This window comes from Stegostoma tigrinum, chromosome 6 (assembly GCF_030684315.1).
Source record: "Stegostoma tigrinum isolate sSteTig4 chromosome 6, sSteTig4.hap1, whole genome shotgun sequence".
NCBI lineage: Eukaryota > Metazoa > Chordata > Chondrichthyes > Orectolobiformes > Stegostomatidae > Stegostoma > Stegostoma tigrinum.
In genome coordinates, this window is record NC_081359.1 from 97,386,177 (window position 1) to 97,408,911 (window position 22,735).

Genomic DNA, 22,735 nt, shown 5'->3' on the forward strand with positions numbered 1-22,735 from the left:
ATGACAAAAAGGTGTCATCCACATAGTCTCGGCATTACTGCTTCTGCTAAGAACCCTGATATCGGAGACCCCATGGGTGTACTGTTGGTTTGTCTGTAGGTTTTGTTATTGAAAGTGAAGTGGGTGGTGAGGCATAGGTCCACTAGCTTGATGATGTTGTCCTTGCTGATGAGGTTGGTGGTGTCTGGTGTGTGTGTCTTTGGTTCTTCTAATAGTGTAGTCAGTGTTTCTTTGGCCAGGTTGATGTTGATGGACGTGAACAGGGCTGTTACGTCAAAGGAAACCATTATTTCATCCTCTTCTATCTTGGCATCTTTGGTGTTCGGGAATTCTTGGGTGGAGTGAATGGAGAGGCGTGAGACTTCTACTAGGTGTTTTAGTCTTTGGTATATTTCCTTGGATAATCTGTAGGTTGGTGTTCCAGGTAGCGAGACTATGGGTATGAGGGGGTGCTCCTGGTTTGTGAATTTTTGGTAGTCCGTAGAAGTGTGGTGTGTTGGATCCATCTGTTTTCATTTTTTGGAACTCTCTCGTTTAATTCTCCAGACATTTGAAGTTTTGAAGCAGTAATGCAGAGACTCAAACAAACAGCTCTGCCAATCATCCATCCCAAACTTTGGGTCCGCTATGTGGATGACACCTTTGTCATCACTAAACAAAACAAATTAGAGGAAACCTTCAAGACCATCAATAATACCCTTTACTGGCATAACATTCACAAAAGAGGAGGAAAACAACAATAAACTGCCATTCCTAGATGTCACTGCAGAGCGAACAGTCAATGGGGAACTTCAAACCAGCGTCTACAGGAAAACAACACATACGGACCAAATACTGAACTACAGGAGCAACCATCCCAACACCCACAAACGAAGCTGTATTAGAACATTATTCCAACGAGCCACCACACACTGCAGCACAGAGGAACTACGCAGAGCAGAGGAAAATCACCTATACAGCGTATTCAAAAAGAATGGGTACCCTATGAACACAGTCCGCCGATTTCTCAGCAACAAACCCAAACAAACAGAAAAAACAGGCCCAGAAACCAGAACCACCCTCCCCTACATCAAAGACATTTCCGAAATGACTGCCAGACTACTCGGACCACTTGGCATCAGGGTAGCCCAAAAACCCACCCACGCACTAAAACAGCAGCTCACGAACTTAAAAGACCCTATACAGACAACAAGCAAAACGAACGTTATCTACAAAATACCTTGCAAGAATTGTGACAAACACTACATTGGACAAACAGGCAGAAAGCTAGCCACCAGGATACATGAACATCAACTAGGCACAAAACGACATGACCCACTATCACTAGTATCCTTACATACAGATGAGGAAGGACACCACTTTGATTGGGACAACACATCCATCCTAGGACAAGCCAAACAGCCACACACGAGAATTCCTAGACGCATGGCATTCCAACCGAAACTCCATCAACAAACACATTTGCTCCAAATCACACTACCATCCTCTGAGAAAAGGAACAGGAAATGAAATCACCAATGCAGGAAATGGCATCACCAACCCAAGGAAACCTAAACAGATAAATAGGAAGCGGGACATAACACCAGTGCTTCAGCGGAGGCTCACTGATGATGTTACCTAGAATGGTGACGAAACGTCTGAAAACTAACCTTCCAGCTCAGCGAGCAATCTCACATCCAGAACCTCAACCTGAGGTACAAATCTTCTCAAAACTAGAACTAAAGAACAGTTTAAAAATAAGGGGTTTCCCATTTAAAATAGATGAGAATTTTTTCTCTCAGTGACATAAGTTTTTGAAATTCTCGAACACACAGAGCAATGGAGGCAATATCAATGAACGCTTTTAGGGCAGACACTGAAATAGATTTTTACCAAAGAAATCATTGGTTATTTAGGGTAGACAGGAATATGGAGTTGAGGTGACAATCAGCCAGGACCTCTTGACAGGTGAAACAGGCTAGATGAACTCAGTGGCCTGCACGCCTGCTCCCAATTTGTAAAAATCTAGGCCATTAATTCTGCTTATGTTTCAAGCAGCAATTTTTTTTCAAAGATAAGATTTATGTCTTTAAAAATTAGTTTCAATCTGACAAGATTGGTTTGAATAAGTAGTCATTCAGCCACAGAAAAAGAGCCTTTGATCCAACCATCCAAAATGAATCACTTCACACTTTTCCGGGTTGAATTCCATCTGCCACTTCTTTGCCCAGCTCTTCATCCTGTCAATGTCCACTGCAACTTACAACTGCCCTCCATACTATCCACAACTCCAACAACCTTCATGTCATAGGCTAATTTACTAACCGATCCTTCCACTTCCCCATCCAAGTCATTTATAAAGATCACAAAAAGCCGAGGTCCCAGGACAAATCCCTGCAGAACAGCACTGGTCAACAAGTTCCAGATTGAATACTTTCCATCTACTACCACCCTCTGTCTAATATCGGACTGCCAATTCAGTATCCAGACAGCTAAATTCCCTGAATCCCTTGCCACCTTACTTTCTGAATTAGCCTATTATGGGGAACTTAATCAAATGTCTTGCTAAAATCCATACATACCACATCCACTGCTCTACCTTCAATGTCTTTTGTCACATCCTCAAAGAATTCTCGAGGGGTCATAGTTTTAAGCTGGTTGGAGGAAAGTATAGAGGGGATGTCAGAAGCGGGTTCTTTACACAGAGTTGTGAGAGCATGGAATGCTTTGCCAGCAGCAGTTGTGGAAGCAAGGTCATTGGGGTCATTTAAGAGACTGCTGGACATGCGTATGGTCACAGAAATTTGAGGGTGCATACATGAGGATCAATGGTCGACACAACATCGTGGGCTGAAGGGCCTGTTCTGTGCGGTACTGTTCTATGTTCTTCAATAAGGCTTGTGAGGCATGACCTGTCTCAGCCTGCTCCTGCCCCACCGAACTCATCTCCACCTATCTGGACTCCATTTTCTCCCCTTTGGTCCAGGAACTCCCCACCTATGTCCATGACACCACCCACGCCCTCCACCTCCTCCAGGACTTCCAATTCCCTGGCCCCCAACACCTCATATTCACCATGGACGTCCAGTCCCTGTACACCTGCATTCCGCATGGAGATGGCCTCAAGGCCCTCCGCTTCTTCCTGTCCCGCAGGCCCGACCAGGCCCCCTCCACCGACACTCTCATCCGCCTAGCGGAACTCGTCCTCACACTCAACAACTTCTCTTTTGACTCCTCCCACTTCCTACAGACTAAGGGGGTGGCCATGGGCACCCGCATGGGCCCCAGCTATGCCTGCCTCTTTGTAGGTTACGTGGAACAGTCCATCTTCCGCACCTACACAGGCCCCAAACCCCACCTCTTCCTCCGGTACATTGATGACTGTATCGGCGCCGCCTCTTGCTCCCCAGAGGAGCTCGAACAGTTCATCCACTTCACCAACACCTTCCACCCCAACCTTCAGTTCACCTGGGCCATCTCCAGCACATCCCTCACCTTCCGGGACCTCTCAGTCTCCATCTCAGGCAACCAGCTTGTAACTGATGTCCATTTCAAGCCCACCGACTCCCACAGCTACCTAGAATACACCTCCTCCCACCCACCCTCCTGCAAAAATTCCATCCCCTATTCCCAATTCCTCCGCCTCCGCCACATCTGCTCCCACGATAAGACATTCCACTCCCGCACATCCCAGATGTCCAAGTTCTTTAAGGACCGCAACTTCCCCCCCACGGTGATTGAGAACGCCCTTGACCGCGTCTCCCGCATTTCCCGCGACACATCCCTCACACCCCGCCCCCGCCACAACCGCCCCAAGAGGATCCCCCTCGTTCTCACACACCACCCTACCAACCTCCGGATACAACGCATTATCCTCCGACACTTCCGCCATTTACAATCCGACCCCACCACCCAAGACATTTTTCCATCCCATCCCCTGTCTGCTTTCCGGAGAGACCACTCTCTCCGTGACTCCCTTGTTCGCTCCACACTGCCCTCCAACCCCACCACACCCGGCACCTTCCCCTGCAACCGCAGGAAATGCTACACTTGTCCCCACACCTCCTCCCTCACCCCTATCCCAGGCCCCAAGATGACATTCCACATTAAGCAGAGGTTCACCTGCACATCTGCCAATGTGGTATACTGCATCCACTGTACCCGGTGCGGCTTTCTCTACATTGGGGAAACCAAGCGGAGGCTTGGGGACCGCTTTGCAGAACACCTCCGCTCAGTTCGCAACAAACAACTGCACCTCCCAGTCGCAAACCATTTCCACTCCCCCTCCCATTCTCTTGATGACATGTCCATCATGGGCCTCCTGCACTGCCACAATGATGCCACCCGAAGGTTGCAGGAACAGCAACTCATATTCCGCCTGGGAACCCTGCAGCCATATGGTATCAATGTGGACTTCACCAGTTTCAAAATCTCCCCTTCCCCCACTGCATCCCTAAACCAGCCCAGTTCATCCCCTCCCCCCACTGCACCACACAACCAGCCCAGCTCTTCCCCCCCACCCACTGCATCCCAAAACCAGTCCAACCTGTCTCTGCCTCCCTAACCGGTTCTTCCTCTCACCCATCCCTTCCTCCCACCCCAAGCCGCACCCCCAGCTACCTACTAACCTCATCCCACCTGCTTGACCTGTCCGTCTTCCCTGGACTGACCTATCCCCTCCCTACCTCCCCACCCACACCTTCTCCACCTATCTTCTTTACTCTCCAACTTCGGTCCGCCTCCCCCTCTCTCCCTATTTATTCCAGTTCCCTCCCCCCATCCCCCTCTCTGATGAAGGGTCTAGGCCCGAAACGTCAGCTTTTGTGCTCCTGAGATGCTGCTTGGCCTGCTGTGTTCATCCAGCCTCACATTTTATTATCTTGGAATCTCCAGCATCTGCAGTTCCCATTATCTCTCCTCACATAGCCATGTTGGCTATTTCCAATCGAACTGTGCTTTTCCAAATAATAATAAATGCTATCTTTCAGAATCCTCTTCAATAATTTGCCAATCATAGAAGACAGACTTACTGGTCTGTATTTCCCAGATTATCCCTGTTCCCTTTCTTGAACAACAGAATAAAATTTGCAACCATTCAATCATCTGGTGGATAGTGAGGATGCTAAGATCATTGCCAAAGGCGCAATCTCTTCCCTCACTTCCCGCAGTAACCTTGAGTATATCCCATCTGGCCCAGGGGACTTTTCTTTTCTCACGTTTTTCAAAATTTCTAGCACATCCTCCTTCCTAACGTCAACCTGTTTGAGTCAATCAGCCTCTTTCACGCTGTCCTCTCAAACGTCAAGGTCCCTCTCACTGGTGAAATTGGAAGCAAAGTGTTCATTAAGGACATCCCCTACCACCTCCAACCTCGGACAAAAATTCCCTCCCATATCCCTGATCGGCCCTGCCCTCACTCTGACCGTCCTCTTATTCCTCATGCATGTATAGAGCACCTTGGGGTTTTTCTTAATCCTAACCACCAAGGCTTTTTCATGTCCCCTTCTTGCTCTACTCAGTCCATTCTTCAGTTCTTTCCTGGCTATCTTGAAACCCTCTACAGCCCTGCCCAATCCACGCTTCCTCAGCCTTAAGTAAGCTTCCTTCTTCCTTGCATTTAGCCAGAGTGAACTCTATCTGCCATTTTCCAGCCCAGAGGCCCATTTGATCAAGATCTCTTTGTAATCTTAGAAAACCTTCTTTACTCTCTACAATGCCACCAATTTTGATGTCATCCACAAACTTACTGTCTTCTATATTCTCATCCAAATCATTTATATAAAATGACAAACAAGAGGATGCAGAACACCACTGGTCACAGGCTTCTAGTCTGACATGCCATTATTCCATCTCCTGCCATTAAGCGAATTATGTACTTATTGGCAAGCTCACCCTGAATCCCAGGTGACCTAAATTTACTAATTAATCTGTCATGTGGAACCTTGTCCAGTTTCTCTTTACAACCTTTCTTAAACAAAGGTACAACATCAGCCACCCTCCTGTCATCAGGCACCTCACCAGTAGTTATAGTTAATGCAAATATTTCTGCAAGGGATCTTGTAATCTCCTCCCTGACATCACACAACATTCTGGGATGTATTCTTTAAGGCCTCCCAAACTTCCTCTTCTGTAATGTGAACGGTTTTTAAAACATCAAAGTTTATTTTTCTGCATTCTCTAGACTATTTCTTTCTCCACTGCAAAAACTGAAAATATTCATTTAGTATCTCTCCCATCTGCTTGGGTTCAACACAAAGATGACCTTGCTGATCATTAAGAGGCCCAACCCACTATCTAGTTACCTTCTTGCACTTAACGTATTTGTAGAATCTCTTGGATTATCTTTAACCTTATCGGCCAATGCTATCTCATATCCCATCATAGCCTTCCTGATTTCTCTCTTAAGAATGCCCCGACACTCCATGTTGATTAAGAGATTCAATTGAACCAAGTTATCTACATCTTTTAAAAAATTCTTTTATTCCTGACTGGAACCTCAATATCTTTGTTCATCCACTGTTCCTTCATCTTACCAGCCTTACCCTTCACTCTAATAGGAACAAAATGCCTCTGAACTCTCATCACACTCCAACACCTCCTATTTGTCAGATGTCCTTTCACCTAACAGTCTACTCCAATCAACTTTTAAAGCTGTTTCAGAGATTGTAGGAACTGCAAATGCTAGAGAATCTGAGATAACAAGGTGTACAGCTGGATGAACAGAGCAGGCAAAGCAGCAGAGGAGAAAGAAGCTGACATTTCAGACCCAGACTCTCCTTCAGAAATGGGGGAGGGGCAGGGGATTCTGAAATAAATAGGGAGAGGGGAGGCAGTGGATAGAAGATGGATAAAGAAGAACATAGGTAGAGAGGAGGCAGACAGGTCAAAGGAGTGGGGGTACAGCCAGTAAAGGAGAGAGTGTAGGTGGGGAGTTAGGGAGGGGATAGGTCAGTCCAGGACGACAGACAGGTCAAGGGGGTGGGATGAGGTTAGTAGGTAGGAGATGAGGGTGGGGCTTGAGGTGGGAAGAGGGGATAGATGGGAGGAAGGACAGGTTAAGGAGGTGGGAACAAGCTGGGCTGGTTTTGGGATGTGGTTGGGGGAGTGGATATTTTGAGGCTTGTGAAGTCCACACTGTTACCATTGGGCTGCAGGGTTCCCAAGCTGAATAGAAGATGCTGTTCCTGCAACCTTTGGGTGGCATCGTTGTGGCACAGGAGGTGGTCCAGGATGGGCATGTCAAAGGAGTTGAAATGGTTCGTGACTGGGAGGTACAGTTGTTTGTTGCGAACTTCTTTGATTTGTCTGTCTCCTCTCCACCTATCTTCTCCTCTATCCATCTTCTATCCGCCTCCTCCTCTCTCCCTATTTATTTCAGAATCCCCTTCCCCTCCCTCATTTCTGTAGGAGGATCTAGGCCTGAAATATCAGCTTTCCTGCTTCTCTGATGCTGCTTGGTCTGCCGTGTTCATCCAGCTTTACACCTTGTCATCTCAACTTTTGAACGTTCTTGTCTCATACCATTGAAATTTGCCAAACTCCAATTAAATAATGTAACTTTTATGGAAGGCTTTCGTTCTTCCATAAGCATTTTGAAATTAACAAGAATTATGATTGCTAGACCAATGTGTTCTCACACTTAATTCAGTCACCTGCCCTGCCTTATTGCACAAATGGTGGTCTAATTTAAATAATCTTTTCTAGTGGGAGCATCCACATATTGATAGACAAAACTTTAAGCACATTTGACCAGTTCTTCACCATCCAAACCTTTAACACTACGGTAGTCCCAGTCAATGTTTAGAAAATTAAAATCCCCCATTACTACTACATTATTATGCTTACATATCTCTGCATATTTGTCAGTCAATTTCTCTTACAATTGGGGGGTCGAAAGTACAATCTCAAAGTGATCTTTCCTTTATTTGTAATTTCTACCCATATATTTTCACTAGACAATTTTTCAAAACTATCTTCCCTAGTTACAGCAATAACATATTCCTTAATCAAAAAACTCCAGCCCCCTTCCTTTCTCGCCACCTTTTCTATACTTCCTCCAGCATCAAAAACCAGGAACACTGAGCTGCCAGTCTTGGCCATCTCTCAAACAAGTTTTTGTAATAGCTATGACGTCCCAATCCCGTGTTCTTATACATGCCGAGTTCAGCCTTACTTGTAAGGCCGCTTGCATTGAAATAAACGCAATTTAGTTCTTCAGAGTTATTACATACTCTGATTTTCTCTTTCTTTTCTAATTGTTGCTCTCATGTTCAGAATCTACTCCAATCCTTCCATTTACACTGCTACTCAGAATTCCTCCACTTGCCTTCTCCATCAGTATAACGTCTCCCTTAATCAAATGAACAAATCACCCAGCTAAGATATTGGTTCCTTTCCAGTTTAAGTTAGACCCATCCTTTTTGGGCAGGTCTTTTCCATCCTAAAAGACATTCCAGTTGTCCCTGAACAATACACCAGCTCTTTAGCAATTGATTTATGTTCTTTAACTTTTTGCTCCTTTCCTCATTTCAGTTTGGCATTGGAAGTAAGCCAGAAATTACTAATTCTAAAGGTCTTACTTTTTAAATGTTTTCATAACTTCTTAAATTCACTCTATACTGCTTTAATCCTTTGCATAAAAATGTCTTTTCTACCAATGTATACAATAACTTCTGGCTTCTCAATCTCACCCTAAGCAACATGCTTGAAATGTTTAGAAACATCTTTAATCCTAGCACCAGGAAAGCAACAAACCATGATAATAAAGTGTGAAGCTGGATGAACACAGCAGGCCAAGCAGCATCTCAGGAGCACAAAAGCTGATGTTTCGGGCCTAGACCCTTCATCAGAGACCCTCTGAAAAAGGGTCTAGGCCCGAAACGTCAGCTTTTGTGCTCCTGAGATGCTGCTTGGCCTGCTGTGTTCATCCAGCTTCACATTTTATTATCTTGGATTCTCCAGCATCTCCATTATCACTGAAGCAACAAACCATCCTAAGTTTACACGCAGTGCCACATATTTTAGATAAAGAACAACAGAAAACCTGCAGCTGAAATCACAGATCTACTAAGTTATCATGGTACAGCGGGAGCTTTCTGCCATTGGAAGACATTTCCATTGATCAGAGCCTCTAATAGCAGAGATGAAATTATTCACTAGCGATGAAATTATTCACTAGCAATACTGAAGGTACCAACTTAACTCCAAAACCCCATGGATATCCAAACCGCATATACTGTGGGCATGCGGTTTTAGGAGTGCACAGGTGAGAAACTATTTAAAATAAATTTAAAAGTAAGTATTTTTACCCTATATTTATCCCCTCAGGGATGAGTCTTTGCCAACCACATAACATGCCATATTGCACTGATGGAAGCAAAAAACTTTTTGATACCAGTTTAAGCATTGTGTCAATTCCTTCCAATCGAACTTCAGCTCTCTCCAGCTGCAAAAGCAAGCAACACATTAGTAAGTACTTGGAACGTTGAGGAATTCCAACAGTAAAATAAAATTTCGCAATACTGGAATCCTGCATTCAGTGGGAAACTCTATCTTACCTGTTTTAAGAGACACTTTCGCATTTTCTCCACATCAATTGGCTCTTCTTTCAAGGCGAAGTCAAGTATATTTGCCATTAATGCCGATTGCGGCCAAGAACCCTGAACATTATGTTTCAGCCACTTGTATCTGTGAACACTTGCTACAGAAGAAAGGAGGGGTTGCCACTTGTCCTGGATCACAGCACAGAATAAAGCACATAAACTAGAATTGGTATTTTGTTTGAGAACTATAGTGCAACATTTCAAAAGCACACAAGTTTGTTGGCAGACAAAACGTTTTCCTTTCTTTTTTTAAATTTATTCATGGGTTGTGTTGAATGCTAGCTAGATCAGCTTTTATTGCTCTTCGGGTGATGGCTGTAAGCTGTCTTCTAGAACTGCTGCAGTCTATTTCGTGTAGGTACGCCCATGATGCCGCAACAGATGATTTTGACGCAACACTAAAGGAGCTGCAATATAGTTCCAAGTCATGATGGTGAATGGCTTGAAAGGGAACTTGCAGCAAGGAGTGTTTCCACGTATCTGCTGCCCTTGTCTTTATGACAATAGTGGTCCTGAATTTGGAAGGTATTGTCGAAGTAGCCTTCAGGAATTTCTGCGGTCCATCTTGTAAATGAAATAAACTGCCGCGAGGCGAAGTGAATGTTGTGGATGAAGTATCGATCAAATGGGCTGTTTTGGCCAGGATGACCTCAAGCTTCTATGTTATTGGAGCAGCAATAATCCAGGAAAGTTGAGTATTCGATCACTGCGTTTTGCTGCTGGATTTCTCACTTCTGACCTGCTGTTGCAACCTCAATATCTTTTCTGTTCAATAATAACCCCAGATTATTGGTAGTAAGCGATTCAGTTATGCCATGAACTTAATTGTTGCAGTACAGTTACAACACTGGAGCCTGCCCACCATTCAATACAATAACTCCTGATCAAACACCAATTCCTTTCACTTATCCTATCCGCGTAACACAAGATGCCTCTAGTAATCAGAAATCTGTCAAAGTCTACCTTGAATGTATTCAACAACTAAGCCTCATAGCCTCTGAAAGGAAATTCCAATGGTTCACAACCCTCAAACGATTTCTCCTCATCTCAGACCTAAGTGGCTGTAGACTCCCCACCCAGCAGGAACATCTTACATGTATCGACCCTGTCTATCCCTTTAAATATTTTGCACATTTCAAGGAGATCAACCCTCATTCTTCACAACTCCAGCACAAGCAGGCCCAGTTTGTCCAATATAACAAAGTGTGGAGCTGGATGAACACAGCAGGCCAAGCAGCATCTTAGGAGCACAGAAGCTGACGTTGAGCCTAGACCTTACATCAGATTTAGCCCTGAAACATCAGCTTTCCTGCTCCTACAACGCTGCTTGGCCTGCTGTGTTCATCCAGCTCCACACTTTGTTATCTCAGATTCCCCAGCGTCTGCAGTTCCAATTATCTCTGATACAATTTTAACTCCAGTTTGTCCAATCACTCTTCATAGGACAGCTATGCCATCCCACAAGTTTGATAAAGTTTCATTGCACTCCTTCTTTGGCAAATCATCTTGAATGAGATATGAAGGTCAAAACTACACTCATTACTTAGAGTCATACAGCACAGAAACAGACCCTTTGGTCCAAGTAGACCACACCGACCAGGTTCCCAAACCAAATTAGTCCCACTTGTCAGTGTTTGGCCTGTATTGCTGTAAACCTTTCCCATTCATGAACTTATCCAAATGCCTTTTAAATGCTGTAACTGTACCTGCATCCACCACTTCCTCTGGCTGTTCATTCCACATATGAAACACCCAGTGTGAAAAAGTTGCCCTAGGTTATTTTTAAAATCTTTTTCTTCTCACCTTAAAAACACACCCACCAGTTTTGAACTCCCCACTCTAGGGAAACAGCCTTTGCTTTTCACCTTATCTATGCCACTCACGATTTTATAAACCTTTACAAGGTCACCCCTCAACATTACTTTTTTAATGGTTTTGTTACATTCCAATCTTTTTATACGCCCGATCAATTTGTACTACATATACAACCATTCACTTCCTCTCCCACCATCTACAAGCTACCCTGAAGAAATTCACTATGGCTTCTTAGACAGTGCTTTCCAAACCAATGACTATCTGGAAGGACAGGGGCAGCAAATATACAGGAGCACCACTATCTGTAAGTCTCCCTCCACGCCAAGCTCACTTGGCAATATGTCACCATTTCTTCAGTGTCATTGGATCAAAATATTGGAACTCCTTCAATAATGGGTCTACTGATACTAAATAGGCTGCAGCAGTTCGAAGTGGCAGCTCACAATCACCTTCTCAAGGGCAATTAGGGATGGACAATAAAAGCTGGTCCAGTTAACAAAGCCAACACCCCATGAATGAGTAAAATACATTACGCAAAAGAATCAATCCTTATTAACACTGAAGTAAATTTCCAGAACAATTAAATTTCCAACATTTGTTTCCATCAATTCCAGGCCCACAACGTTTCAATAGTCCACAAACAATGTAAGATAGAGGGACAGAATTAGGCCATTTGGCTCACTGAAGTCTGCTCTACCATTTGATCACGGATGATGTAACGACAACCTTGAATGTTTATCACCTACGACTATACAGAACATTAGAATCTTTGTCACAAACTTACCTTTGATTTCACTGGTAAGACTTTTTTATCCACACCTTCAGGGCTAAGAGACACAACGCAGGAATCTTCTACATCACTCTCACTGTTGTCATTCTTGGATTCTTCCACATCAGCAGATTCAGACTTCTTTGGAACTACAAAGAATCACCACACAGTCAGCACTATCAACAGGCTAAGGAAACCATAGATGATATACCAAAGAAACCAACACTTCTTTTGAGAAAAAAAAACAGAAAAAGCCACAGGCAACATGACATTTAGTAAGAAACTGAGGTGCATAAGCACATGACAGAAATTCAGAAAAGAACACAGGAATTGGAATAAACAAACACACTGCAGAACAACGATACTCACTTTGTTTTTAAATTGCAGGGAACATCATAACTTTCAAATACAAAATTACTGCATAACTAAATTAACAACATCCATTATCATACAGATATGTATACAACTAAAAATCTTGAATCTCATTTCAATGGCAGAATCACAGGAAAGTGATTTCACTCATGATTCAATACAATGCAATAGAGCACAGGGACAGGTCCTTTGGCCCACCAAGCCTGTCATGATTTCTAACCCTTATTTAGGCCCACTACTCATTGCCTGCACTCCATTTCTATCCCTTTGTTCGCCTCCCATTCATGCGTCTTTTAAGTTACACCTTAAATGTTGCTCATGTGTCAGCTGCCACCACCTCCACTGGCAGTGCATTCCAGGCACCCACCACCTTCTGTGCGTAAAATTTTCCCTGCACTTCTCCCCATGAACCTTTTGTAGTTGACCTTTCCATCCTTGGGAAAATGCCTCTGACTACCCACCTCATCAATGCCTCTCAGAATTTTTAGACCTCTATCAGGCTGTCTCTCAGCGTCTGGTTTTCCAGCAAAAACAATTTGAGTTTATCCGAGGTCTCCTCATAGCCAAAACCCTCCAGACCAGGCAACATCCTGATAGACCTTCTCTACCCCCTCTCCAAAGCAACCACGTCCTTCTGCTAGCATGGCAACCAGAAGGGCACACAACATTCTAAATCTGGCCTAACTAAAGTTTTATACAGCTGTAATGTAACTTACCAACTTTTCTATTTGATGCCATGCCAGCGAAGTTGAGCAGGCTGCAGGCCTTCTTGACTACCTTATCCACCTATGTTGCCACTTTGTGATTGGTGGACCTGAACACCCAGATCCCTCTGTATGTCAATGCTCCTAAGGGTTCTGCCATTTATTGCACAATTCACACCAGAATTTGATCTTCCAAAACACATGACCTTGCATTTGTTCAGATTAAACTCCATCTGACAGTTCTTGGCCCAAATCTGCATTCTATACCCCACTGTATTCTTTGACAATGTTCCTGAATATCTGCGACTAAGCCAATTTCCATGTCTTTGGCAAATTTACTAAGCAGACAATCTACATTCTCCTCCAGATCATTTATATACATTACAAACAGCAAAGGTCCCAGCAGTGGTCCCTACAGAACACGACTAGTTACTGATGCCCTTTCCAAAAAAAGCACCCTTCCACTCCTGACTTCTATGGCCTCGATGGAGGTAGGATATCAGAACCTTAGTCTCAACTGACAGGATTAATACTCAGAAAACTTCTGCTTGTCTAGTCTAAATACATGAGGCCTGCTCACTTGTACATCCTAGCCTGTCAACTAAGATGCGCTATTACCTGCATCATTAGAAAAACCTACAACTGAATAACTGATTGTATTTGCTTCATAGTCAGGGATAAGTTGAAGTTGAATGACAAAATAAAGTCAGTGCTAATTGAACAACCTAATTCTGTTAATCATGCAATTTTCACAGCATCCCATCCACTTTTATACGAAACAAGATTTACACAGAGAAGTCAGCATTCAGATCTCGTTATTAGCAATTTTGACCAGCTAAAGAGTTGAAAGATTAATAGTTTGAACTTGAGGACCATATAAATTGTTGAAAATGTTCAAGTTTAAAGCGAATATAAACAAAGATTATTGCTAGTAGGTTGATTCCTTCAAAAAGGAGAACGCAATCAAATTTTGCTTCCAAAACTTATTTTAACAGCTTCAAAAGTCACATGTCACCAAGTTATCGTCCAACAGGTTTCTTTGGAATCACACAAGCTTTTGGAGCACAGCCCTTAAGATTTCCGTGTTTCATAGATGTAAATAACAAACATGGTACAAAATAGCATGCACACATTTTATTTACATCATATGTGCACTTCACACAAGTCATTTTTGTCGGTGCACATACTTTGTTCTACCATCTTAAACATAAAAACAATTTTTGTGTACCTCTCATTCTCCTTCTTTCACGGATGATTTTCTGGGTAATTTTCTTCCACCGAGGCGAGGAGCCTAGCAGTTTTAACTTAGACATTATAGAAATGTCATTACTGACAGCCGGCCGCAGCTCATTGAACAAAAATCTCAGACGTTCAATTACTGGTGCACACACTTCTTTGTAGGAACGTCCTTGCTCTTGGTGAGTCTAAGGTTTAGAAAATAAAGGTTTAAGCTAATTTGCAAAAAAATAACACTGCAAAGAGAATGACACCTTAAAAGTAGCATGTGAAATAGAAATGACGTTGCTCAGAAGTCTATAAAATATCCTCTTCACCTTTATTAAAGAACACTTGGCTTGATACACCACCCGACAAACATCACCCACCAACTTAGGCAAGACTCTGAGCTTTCCTTGATCGACTCCTAACGCATTTTGGTTGATAATAGATAAAGCTGCATGGCCTGAATAAAATTTACATGGAGAAAAAGAAATGCACACATTAGACTTAGGTCAAAGATTGAACTGAAATTCCAAGACAAAACTTTGTTTAATGTCTGTGACAGCAAATTGCCAAGATTAGTAACTTCAGAGTCACAGGGAAGTATGATCCTCTATCCATGTCAATGCTCTATCTAGCATTCTCTTAAAGAATCAACTAAAATCAAAATACCACAGATGTTCGTAATCTGATATAAACAAAGAAGGCTTGAGAAACTCAACATGTCTGGCAGTATCCATGAAGAAACAGAATTAACATTTCACGGAGGATATACTCTTCGATGTTCTGAACTTTAAATATCAACTCTGCTTCTCTCTCCACAGATGCTGCCAGGCATGTGGAGCTTCTCAAGCAGTCTCAGAGTTGGTGTCTTAAAGAATCAATCCAGTTCAACAGCAATCTGGTCTGCTATGAAGTATGCACCATTCAAGTCAAATTCACTGCACAATAATCAAATATTCAAAATCTAGCCATAATCTAGTTTATCGATTTTGTCAACCCCTGCATTTGCAATTACTTTTCCCCTTTTTCTTCCCTTTTGGCAAGCTCCAGACTGACAGCACTTGAATAATATGCTCATAGAAGGTTCAGAATTCACGACAGCCCTCTCCAAAAAAAACCATTCCTCCTTCTTTTCCTTTGTACACAACAACCCCATTGTGTGACCATCAAAATCAGAACACCATTTTGTTTAGCCTATCATGTATTGAAACAATAATTTGATTATCGCACTTTTGTTGAGAGGACAATAGATTTCAGTATCTTTGTAATGGACTCTATTGTATTTGTGCATATCAAGTGCAGCCAGATGTTAAAACTGTTGATACCAATCATATTGGTATCACCAGACAGAGATTAAGAAGCACCCATTGCTATTGTAATGTAATTCTTATTAAGATCAGTCTGGGTGGGGAAGGAGAAGCCGGAAACAAAGAAGAAAGATGCTTTTAAAATCAAAAAAAGAGTGAAAATGTTGAACTTCCTTTCAAATTAGCTTTATCATCTTGTCCAGTAAATCAATTTTCCTAGCAGCATCAGTGGTGCCACGTTATGATCTTTTTGTCCTAGAATTAGGCACTATCAAGTGTTAATGAGTACTCATATGAAAACTAAATAAATTTAAGTAGTTAAAGTTTAAAGAAATTTAAATTTTGTCTACCAATTCATGCAAAATTTAAGTTCAATTCAACACTGCAGAGGGGAACTAAAAATAGCTTACCAATGACACAGACAACAGAACAATAGCGAACAATGCACAAGATAGAAGAATAATGGACGCAGAACAAATTCAGTGAGAAAATTCGGAGCAAGAGGACAAGTAGAAAAAAACTACTTCAATAACTTATTAGTGACAGAGAGCTAACAACATGGGAAGAAAATTAGAACATCAGATCTACCCAAATCACAAGAGATTGCTGGCATCTGCAAAAACAACTCTTGAATTACCTTTTTAAGCTCATCAAAAATTTAAAATACACAAGTCAGTTTATTGAAACTAAAGTCATTTTTAGTGTTTGAGATTTGGCAAAGTGTCCAACCTAAATCCTGGTGCTTCAGGAGACAGCACAAGAGTAACCGCCCTACGTCTTCCACAGGATGCTCTGGAGGGAAAGTGATTGGTGTTGTCAGATGACACTGCTTGCAATAGCGTTCTATTTGGCACAAGAAATCCTGCCAATGGAACATAAATGAGTCAATATAAACAAAATAATATGGGAACTGCAACCTCAAAGAAAAAGATGCTTAAACAAGTAACAGAATTTCATTACTAATTAGTCAAATTCTGCAGAGTTATTCACAGAAAATAACAATCTACTCAATATTACTTTTCTATATAATTTAGTTTAGCAAACAAATAGAGATTATACAACTATTTTGAAAAGAGTAAAATTGAATTTTCAACTTCTATACTGTAAGCCACGATACTTGGGCTCTCATTGAAAAGATGGAGAAGTTGAACACATGCTTTTAATGAATAAGCACTTCAGTAACAGATGAACAAAGACAGACAAGATTATGCAATCAAATGCTAGTCAAAATACTCAGCTCAGGACTAAGCAGGACACCTGCTATCAATAACTGCCCTTTAGAATCACTATTTCAAGTTTGCTCAATGATCCAATGGATAATCTACAGAGCCATTTTACTTTAAGTCAAAAATTAATAACAACTTGAGAAAGCCAATGAAAAAGGATCAACAGCAACCACCTCCATCAGATCAGTTGACAATTGGATGTTTTCTAGTTAGAAAAGAGAGTGTCCCCAAACATGCAAGTACACCAGCAAGCAGGGATCCTCGGCTTGTTTTCCCTCAAGACAACACCTAGATTGACTGGGCCATGTGAACCAAATGGATGATCATCAATTCCCCAGATACATGTAAGCCTACTATCAGCACAAGATCAACAATTCATCTATACGTGTAAGGAAAGAAGGTCTGCAAACAAGACTTGTAGTCGATTGGGATCAAAGTTAATGCCTGGGAATGCCGGAAAACAGGTAGCCAGGAAGGGGGAGCACAGAAAAAGCAGAAGTCAAAAGAAATGAACCAATCGTTAAAAAAACCTGCTGAAAGAAGACAGAATGAACTGTCGATGCTGGAGTCAGAGTAAATACAGTGTGGAGCTGGAGGAACACAGCCGGCCAGGCAGCAGAGGAGCAGCAAAGTTGACATCTCAGGTTAGACCCTTCTTTAGAGGGTCCCGACTCAAAATGTCGACTTTCCTACTCATCTGATGTTGCCTGGCCTGGGTGTTCCTCCAGCTCCACACTGTACCTGCTGAAAGGAAATAACATTAGTCAACCTCAGGGCAATATTATTCATCAGTGTCAGCTGTGGAAGGCACTGCCACTCTCAATTTGCTTCCGACAGATAAAACAGAATGCTCAATCCAGAAGTGACACCACCCTGCACACTGCCCATTATCTCCTGAGATGGGTGGATGCCATCACAATCAAAACTGATGAGGCTTGGGTATCATGCTGTCCTGTAATGTTCGCTAGTTCACAAGTCAAGTTTTCTTTTGTTTCACGTAAAAGAGCACACAGAGCTGCAAATGCTGCAAGAAGGTTGAGAAAAGGATGAAAGCAGCAGCAGCAAAGTGAGCTTCTTAAAGGGGTGAGATGAAGAAAGAAATGGATCATTCTGCCAATGCTAAATAAGATACCAATGGGGAGAAATGTAAAACTTTCATAAATGTATTGGGTGATATTATTAGTTAGAGGTACAGTAGCCTTGCCTTGTTTTACTGGACTAAGGATCCAAAGGTCTGAACTAATGATCTGGACACTGGTTCAAACACCCATCACATCGCCTGAGAATTCAAACAGAATTAAACAAAAATGTCAGCATCAATAATGCTGAACATGAAACGACCAGACTTTCAGAAGAAAAAACCCTGCTTTGGTAATGTCATTTACAGAAGAAAATGTGGCATTCTCGTCTCATCTGGTCCCAGTGACAGCCCAAACCTACAGCATGATTGACTCTCAAATACCTTCCAAAATAGTCAAGATTGTATTCAAGAAGGTGGTTTGCCCATGACTTTTCAAAGGCAATTAGAGATAGCCCACAAATGCTGGTCTTGCCAACAATGCTCACATCCCAGGATTGAATCTAAGAATTATGCAAAGGCGTATTGAGCTGACTGAAATCAGCGAAGACCATGTTAAGTGTTGCACTGCACATTGATCCAATTTAAAATGGCATAGCCTAATGTTTCTTACCAAGCCATGTCTGATCAAATATTTACAAGCTTGGTCTTTGGAGACAGATGCTGAAAGAACATGCAAAAGGTATTAGCATCCAGTCTGGTCATAAGATCTTAATTAGATATTTGGGTTAGAGTGCAAGTCAACTCCCATGTAAGCAATATATTCATAGCAATTAGAGCAAATTATATTACTGAATATATGAAGACAACCACAGCAGATACCTGTTCATATAAAGTATCCACGTGTTTGTAAGTGACTTTTATTGTCACAACAAACTGGAATTTCCATTTGATACCTACCCAGATAACAACGCCTGTGTGGATTTGACTGATTTACACACATCTTAGACCAAAATCCCTGATCTTTTTCTTCATTTCTAAAGTAAACTTAGCAAAGCAAAATCCATCCACATCCACAGATACGTACGATGCATTGATTCCACTTATGACGAACACACATGAACATTACACGCAGAATTTTAGGCACAATAGCATTCACAGTCACAACTGCAACAAGCAGCCATAAATTAAAGACTTCATCAGGTCAGTTTCTCATACTGATTTTAAATTCAGATTAAATGAGCTCAAATTCAGTCAACCACTCTTGGCACACAAGGTTTGCAACCAACAGTCAACTGAAACTGTTGATTGGTCCTCACCTCCCAGCCACCACAGTTTTGCAATTTGCACTGCAGCCTCCTTCTGTCCAAGTAAGAATTCTAGTGCAAATTTGGTGTAAAAAACTTACAAGCTTTAACACGAGCTTTAATCCAGAATAACCATTTTAAGTCTTAGATAAAAGTAGCAACAAGCAGTGCTTCATTTTACCTGATGAAACACATACCTTTACATTGTAATCTTGAATGTTGTTGTCTGCAATAGCCTGTAGGAACGGTTGAGTGTGATCACCTTGTGTTAAATTCCGTACATAACGTTTGGTTTTGTCTGGAGTTGTAGTGGAGCTGCAATGATCTTCATCTTTCTCCTCATTATAGCTGTAATGAATCTGGCTTGTCTGCAAACCACCGGAGAAAAGGGAAGATTGCAGCCATTCTGGTAAATATAGAAATTGTGTTAATTCTACAAACAACTGTATTGTTTGGATATTACTAAAATAGCTTAATAAAATTCAAGATTTCTTTTCAAGTGGTAATGCAAACTTGAATGTTAAATCTTGCTCAATTTTCAATAAGAACTCAAATTGTCATTGCTTGTCGTCTCTTTTTGCAAGCCTCAAGTTCACATACCATACTAATTAGCGTAACAGCAATCACAGATGCTGCAAGTCAACCTCAACGTAGCTCCACATTTAGCAGGAAACACCACTCAAACAAGGCAAGAAGAATGCCCTTACAGTTCAACTGATCATTGGTTCTCCACCACCTATTTCCTTTTCTACTTAAACACAAATAGGTCTAAAGTTATGACAGATCTGCAGCTCGGGTTGTGGATGAGATTATTGACTTGCTTACCGAGCTGGTTTGTTTTTCTTCAGACATTTCGTCACCATGCTAGGTGACATCAGTGGAGCCTCCGACACAGCAGTGCTGTTCTACTCTGCTTGGAATTATTACTGTCTAGTCCTTTATGGTGAATACTGTCATTTCCAGCTTTGATCTGTAGGGGTTTGTATATGGGGTCCAATTCTATGTGTTTGTTGATTGAAGTATAGTGGAGAACCATGCCTCTAGGAATTCCTGTTCATGCCTATGTTTGGCTTGGGCTACTATGGTTACCTTTACCCAGTTAGACTGATGGCCTTCATTGTCTGAATGTACTCAATGTAGCAGGAAAACGGCACAACAAATTCTCCTTAATGCTGGTACATTCAGACAATGAAGGCCATCAATTTAACTGGGACAAGGTAGCTGTAGTAGGCCAAGTCGAACATAGACATGCACGGGAATTCCTAGAGGCATGGTTCTCCACCCAAAATTCAAACAACAAACAAATAGAATTGGACCTCATACACAAACCCATACAGATGAAAACCAGGAATGACACTGCTCACCACAACAGGCCAGAGTGTATAAATTCCGAGCGGAGTAGAATAACGTCACTTCATCGGAAGTTGCACTGATGATATCACCTGGCACGGTGACAGAACTTCTGAACACAAACAAGCCAGCTCAGTGAGCAAGTCGACAGCCACAAATAGTGTCACCCATTCAAATCACCAAAAAACATTATAAAGTATGTACTGAAATACAATCTGCTAAAAAACCTAGCTTCAATAAAGTTAGAAGTCTTGAATTGCTAAGCTTGTGCAACTCAGACAGAATGTGAGCAAATCTCCCAACAAAGGAGATGTTAACAATAACTGGGTGAAATTGTTTTTCAAATTTTTGATTTAAAACATTGGCAAAAGTATTACAAAAATAAAGGTTTTTGTATATTGCTTTATCAGCATACTAACTGGCACATTCGACCTCTAGAGATGACAAAGGAGTACTCATTCCCAAATATGATGCATGTAATCCTAGGAGGAGACCAAGATTCCGTTCTGTGTCGATCAGAGGTGAAGATAAACTACCAAGGTCCGGTGTGGTTACTACTTCCTGATCTGGCTATAATGGAAAAACAAGGAAAGAGAAATTAAAAGGCTATTAATTAGATTTTAAAAACCTTAGTCTGATGCAAAACAAAACTGCAAATGCTGGAGATCTAGAACGAAAAAAAAATAAAGTTGCTAAGAAAACTGAGCAGGTCCAGCAGTATCTGTGGAGAAAAAGCAAAGTTAATGTTTCAACTCCTATGACCCTTCTGAAAGGCAGTTCAAGCACTGTAAAAGTTAAATGTGTTTTCTCTCCACAGTTGCTGCCAGACCTGGTGGGCTTCTCCAACAATTTCTGTTTTGACTCGAGTTAGTCTAATGCATGTTAGAAATTTTGTTATTTCAGAAAAATAAACACAATGTGCTATTTGTTATTTTTCTTTTTTAAAAGAAGTGCTTTAACCAGAAATCAAAGGCAAATAACCTATTCATTAAACACAATGGAGCAGATCTCAGCACAGCTTTATGAAATATTTTGGTACCTCCATATATTGGCCAACACAAAATGCTTGCATTGACTCTCTTGTATCTTCAAACTGGAGGGCAGCTTCCAATGCAACCACTGGGTCTTCTCCAGCAAACTGAGCTGCAAGCAACAATACCATGCTATCATCACCATTTAAAACAAAGAAGCATTCTACAAGCAAGAAGTATGCTTGTAAAGTATCAATCCAAACAGTGTTGTATGGATTAACAAAATGTCTTTTCTCCTCTGTGCAAAGTCATTTTCAGTGGGGAAATGGGAATACTCTATTTATTTTGTCAGCTTCTTCATGATTGGGATCAATTATGCTATTTTTAATCTTAAATAACACACAATTAAGACACATTTTGAGCACTTTTTCCGCTTCAAGGGCTCAATCTCAAGAACAAATTTCCTTTAATAACAAACTCCCTTACTCCCTACTTCTATTTATGTGCAACTGTACATACCAGTTATGTGTCTCTACCTAAAAAACAGAATCCTTTGACTCAACAAAACAAACATGGAACCGTGGCAGGCAGATCTCATTACATGCGTTCAAAATTCCTATACTTACATGCCCAAAAGCAGGCAAGTAATCTGGTCGACATGTAAATTAAACTGTATCTGTCCCAGGTAAAAATGAAAAGAAAAAATGTCAATAGTGGTACATATATAAAATTGGCCAAAAATTTGTATGTACTTGAATTTATGAATCATAAGTGGTTTACTCTTTGCACTTTTTAAAAAAAAACTGGACGAGGGTGAATATGAATTGCTGTTAAAATGCAACTACACGGGTAGAGTGTATTAGAACACTCTTCTGTCATAACTTGGATTAACTGATGGAAAAACTGTTCCTCTTCTTTGTATCACAATGTCACAAGTGCCAGAATTCGAATGCACTTTTGGGATTATACTTCACATTGTAAACAAAACAGCAGTATGACTACTGTCAAAATTGGCATGGCAATAACTCATCCAAACTTTGCAAAATCATCCCAAAGTAATAGTTCTCATCGGCTGTTGGTGCCTAACACCTTGC

General features: G+C 41.6%; 1 protein-coding gene across 9 annotated transcripts in view; it reads right to left on the minus strand.

Moving 5' to 3' along the window:
* The window catches only part of herc2 (HECT and RLD domain containing E3 ubiquitin protein ligase 2), a 218,449-nt gene that overhangs the window by 121,380 nt on the left and 74,334 nt on the right, over positions 1 to 22,735 (minus strand). For all 9 annotated transcript variants that reach the window (XM_059646786.1, XM_048532268.2, XM_048532264.2 and 6 more), the window contains exons 24-32: positions 21,710 to 21,813; positions 21,090 to 21,240; positions 19,518 to 19,726; positions 16,499 to 16,631; positions 14,795 to 14,922; positions 14,470 to 14,665; positions 12,181 to 12,314; positions 9,537 to 9,710; positions 9,288 to 9,424 (exon numbers count right to left, since the gene is read on the minus strand). In XM_059646786.1, the coding sequence (XP_059502769.1) occupies positions 9,288 to 9,424; positions 9,537 to 9,710; positions 12,181 to 12,314; positions 14,470 to 14,665; positions 14,795 to 14,922; positions 16,499 to 16,631; positions 19,518 to 19,726; positions 21,090 to 21,240; positions 21,710 to 21,813 (1,366 nt within the window). The remainder of the gene's footprint in view (positions 1 to 9,287; positions 9,425 to 9,536; positions 9,711 to 12,180; positions 12,315 to 14,469; positions 14,666 to 14,794; positions 14,923 to 16,498; positions 16,632 to 19,517; positions 19,727 to 21,089; positions 21,241 to 21,709; positions 21,814 to 22,735) is intronic.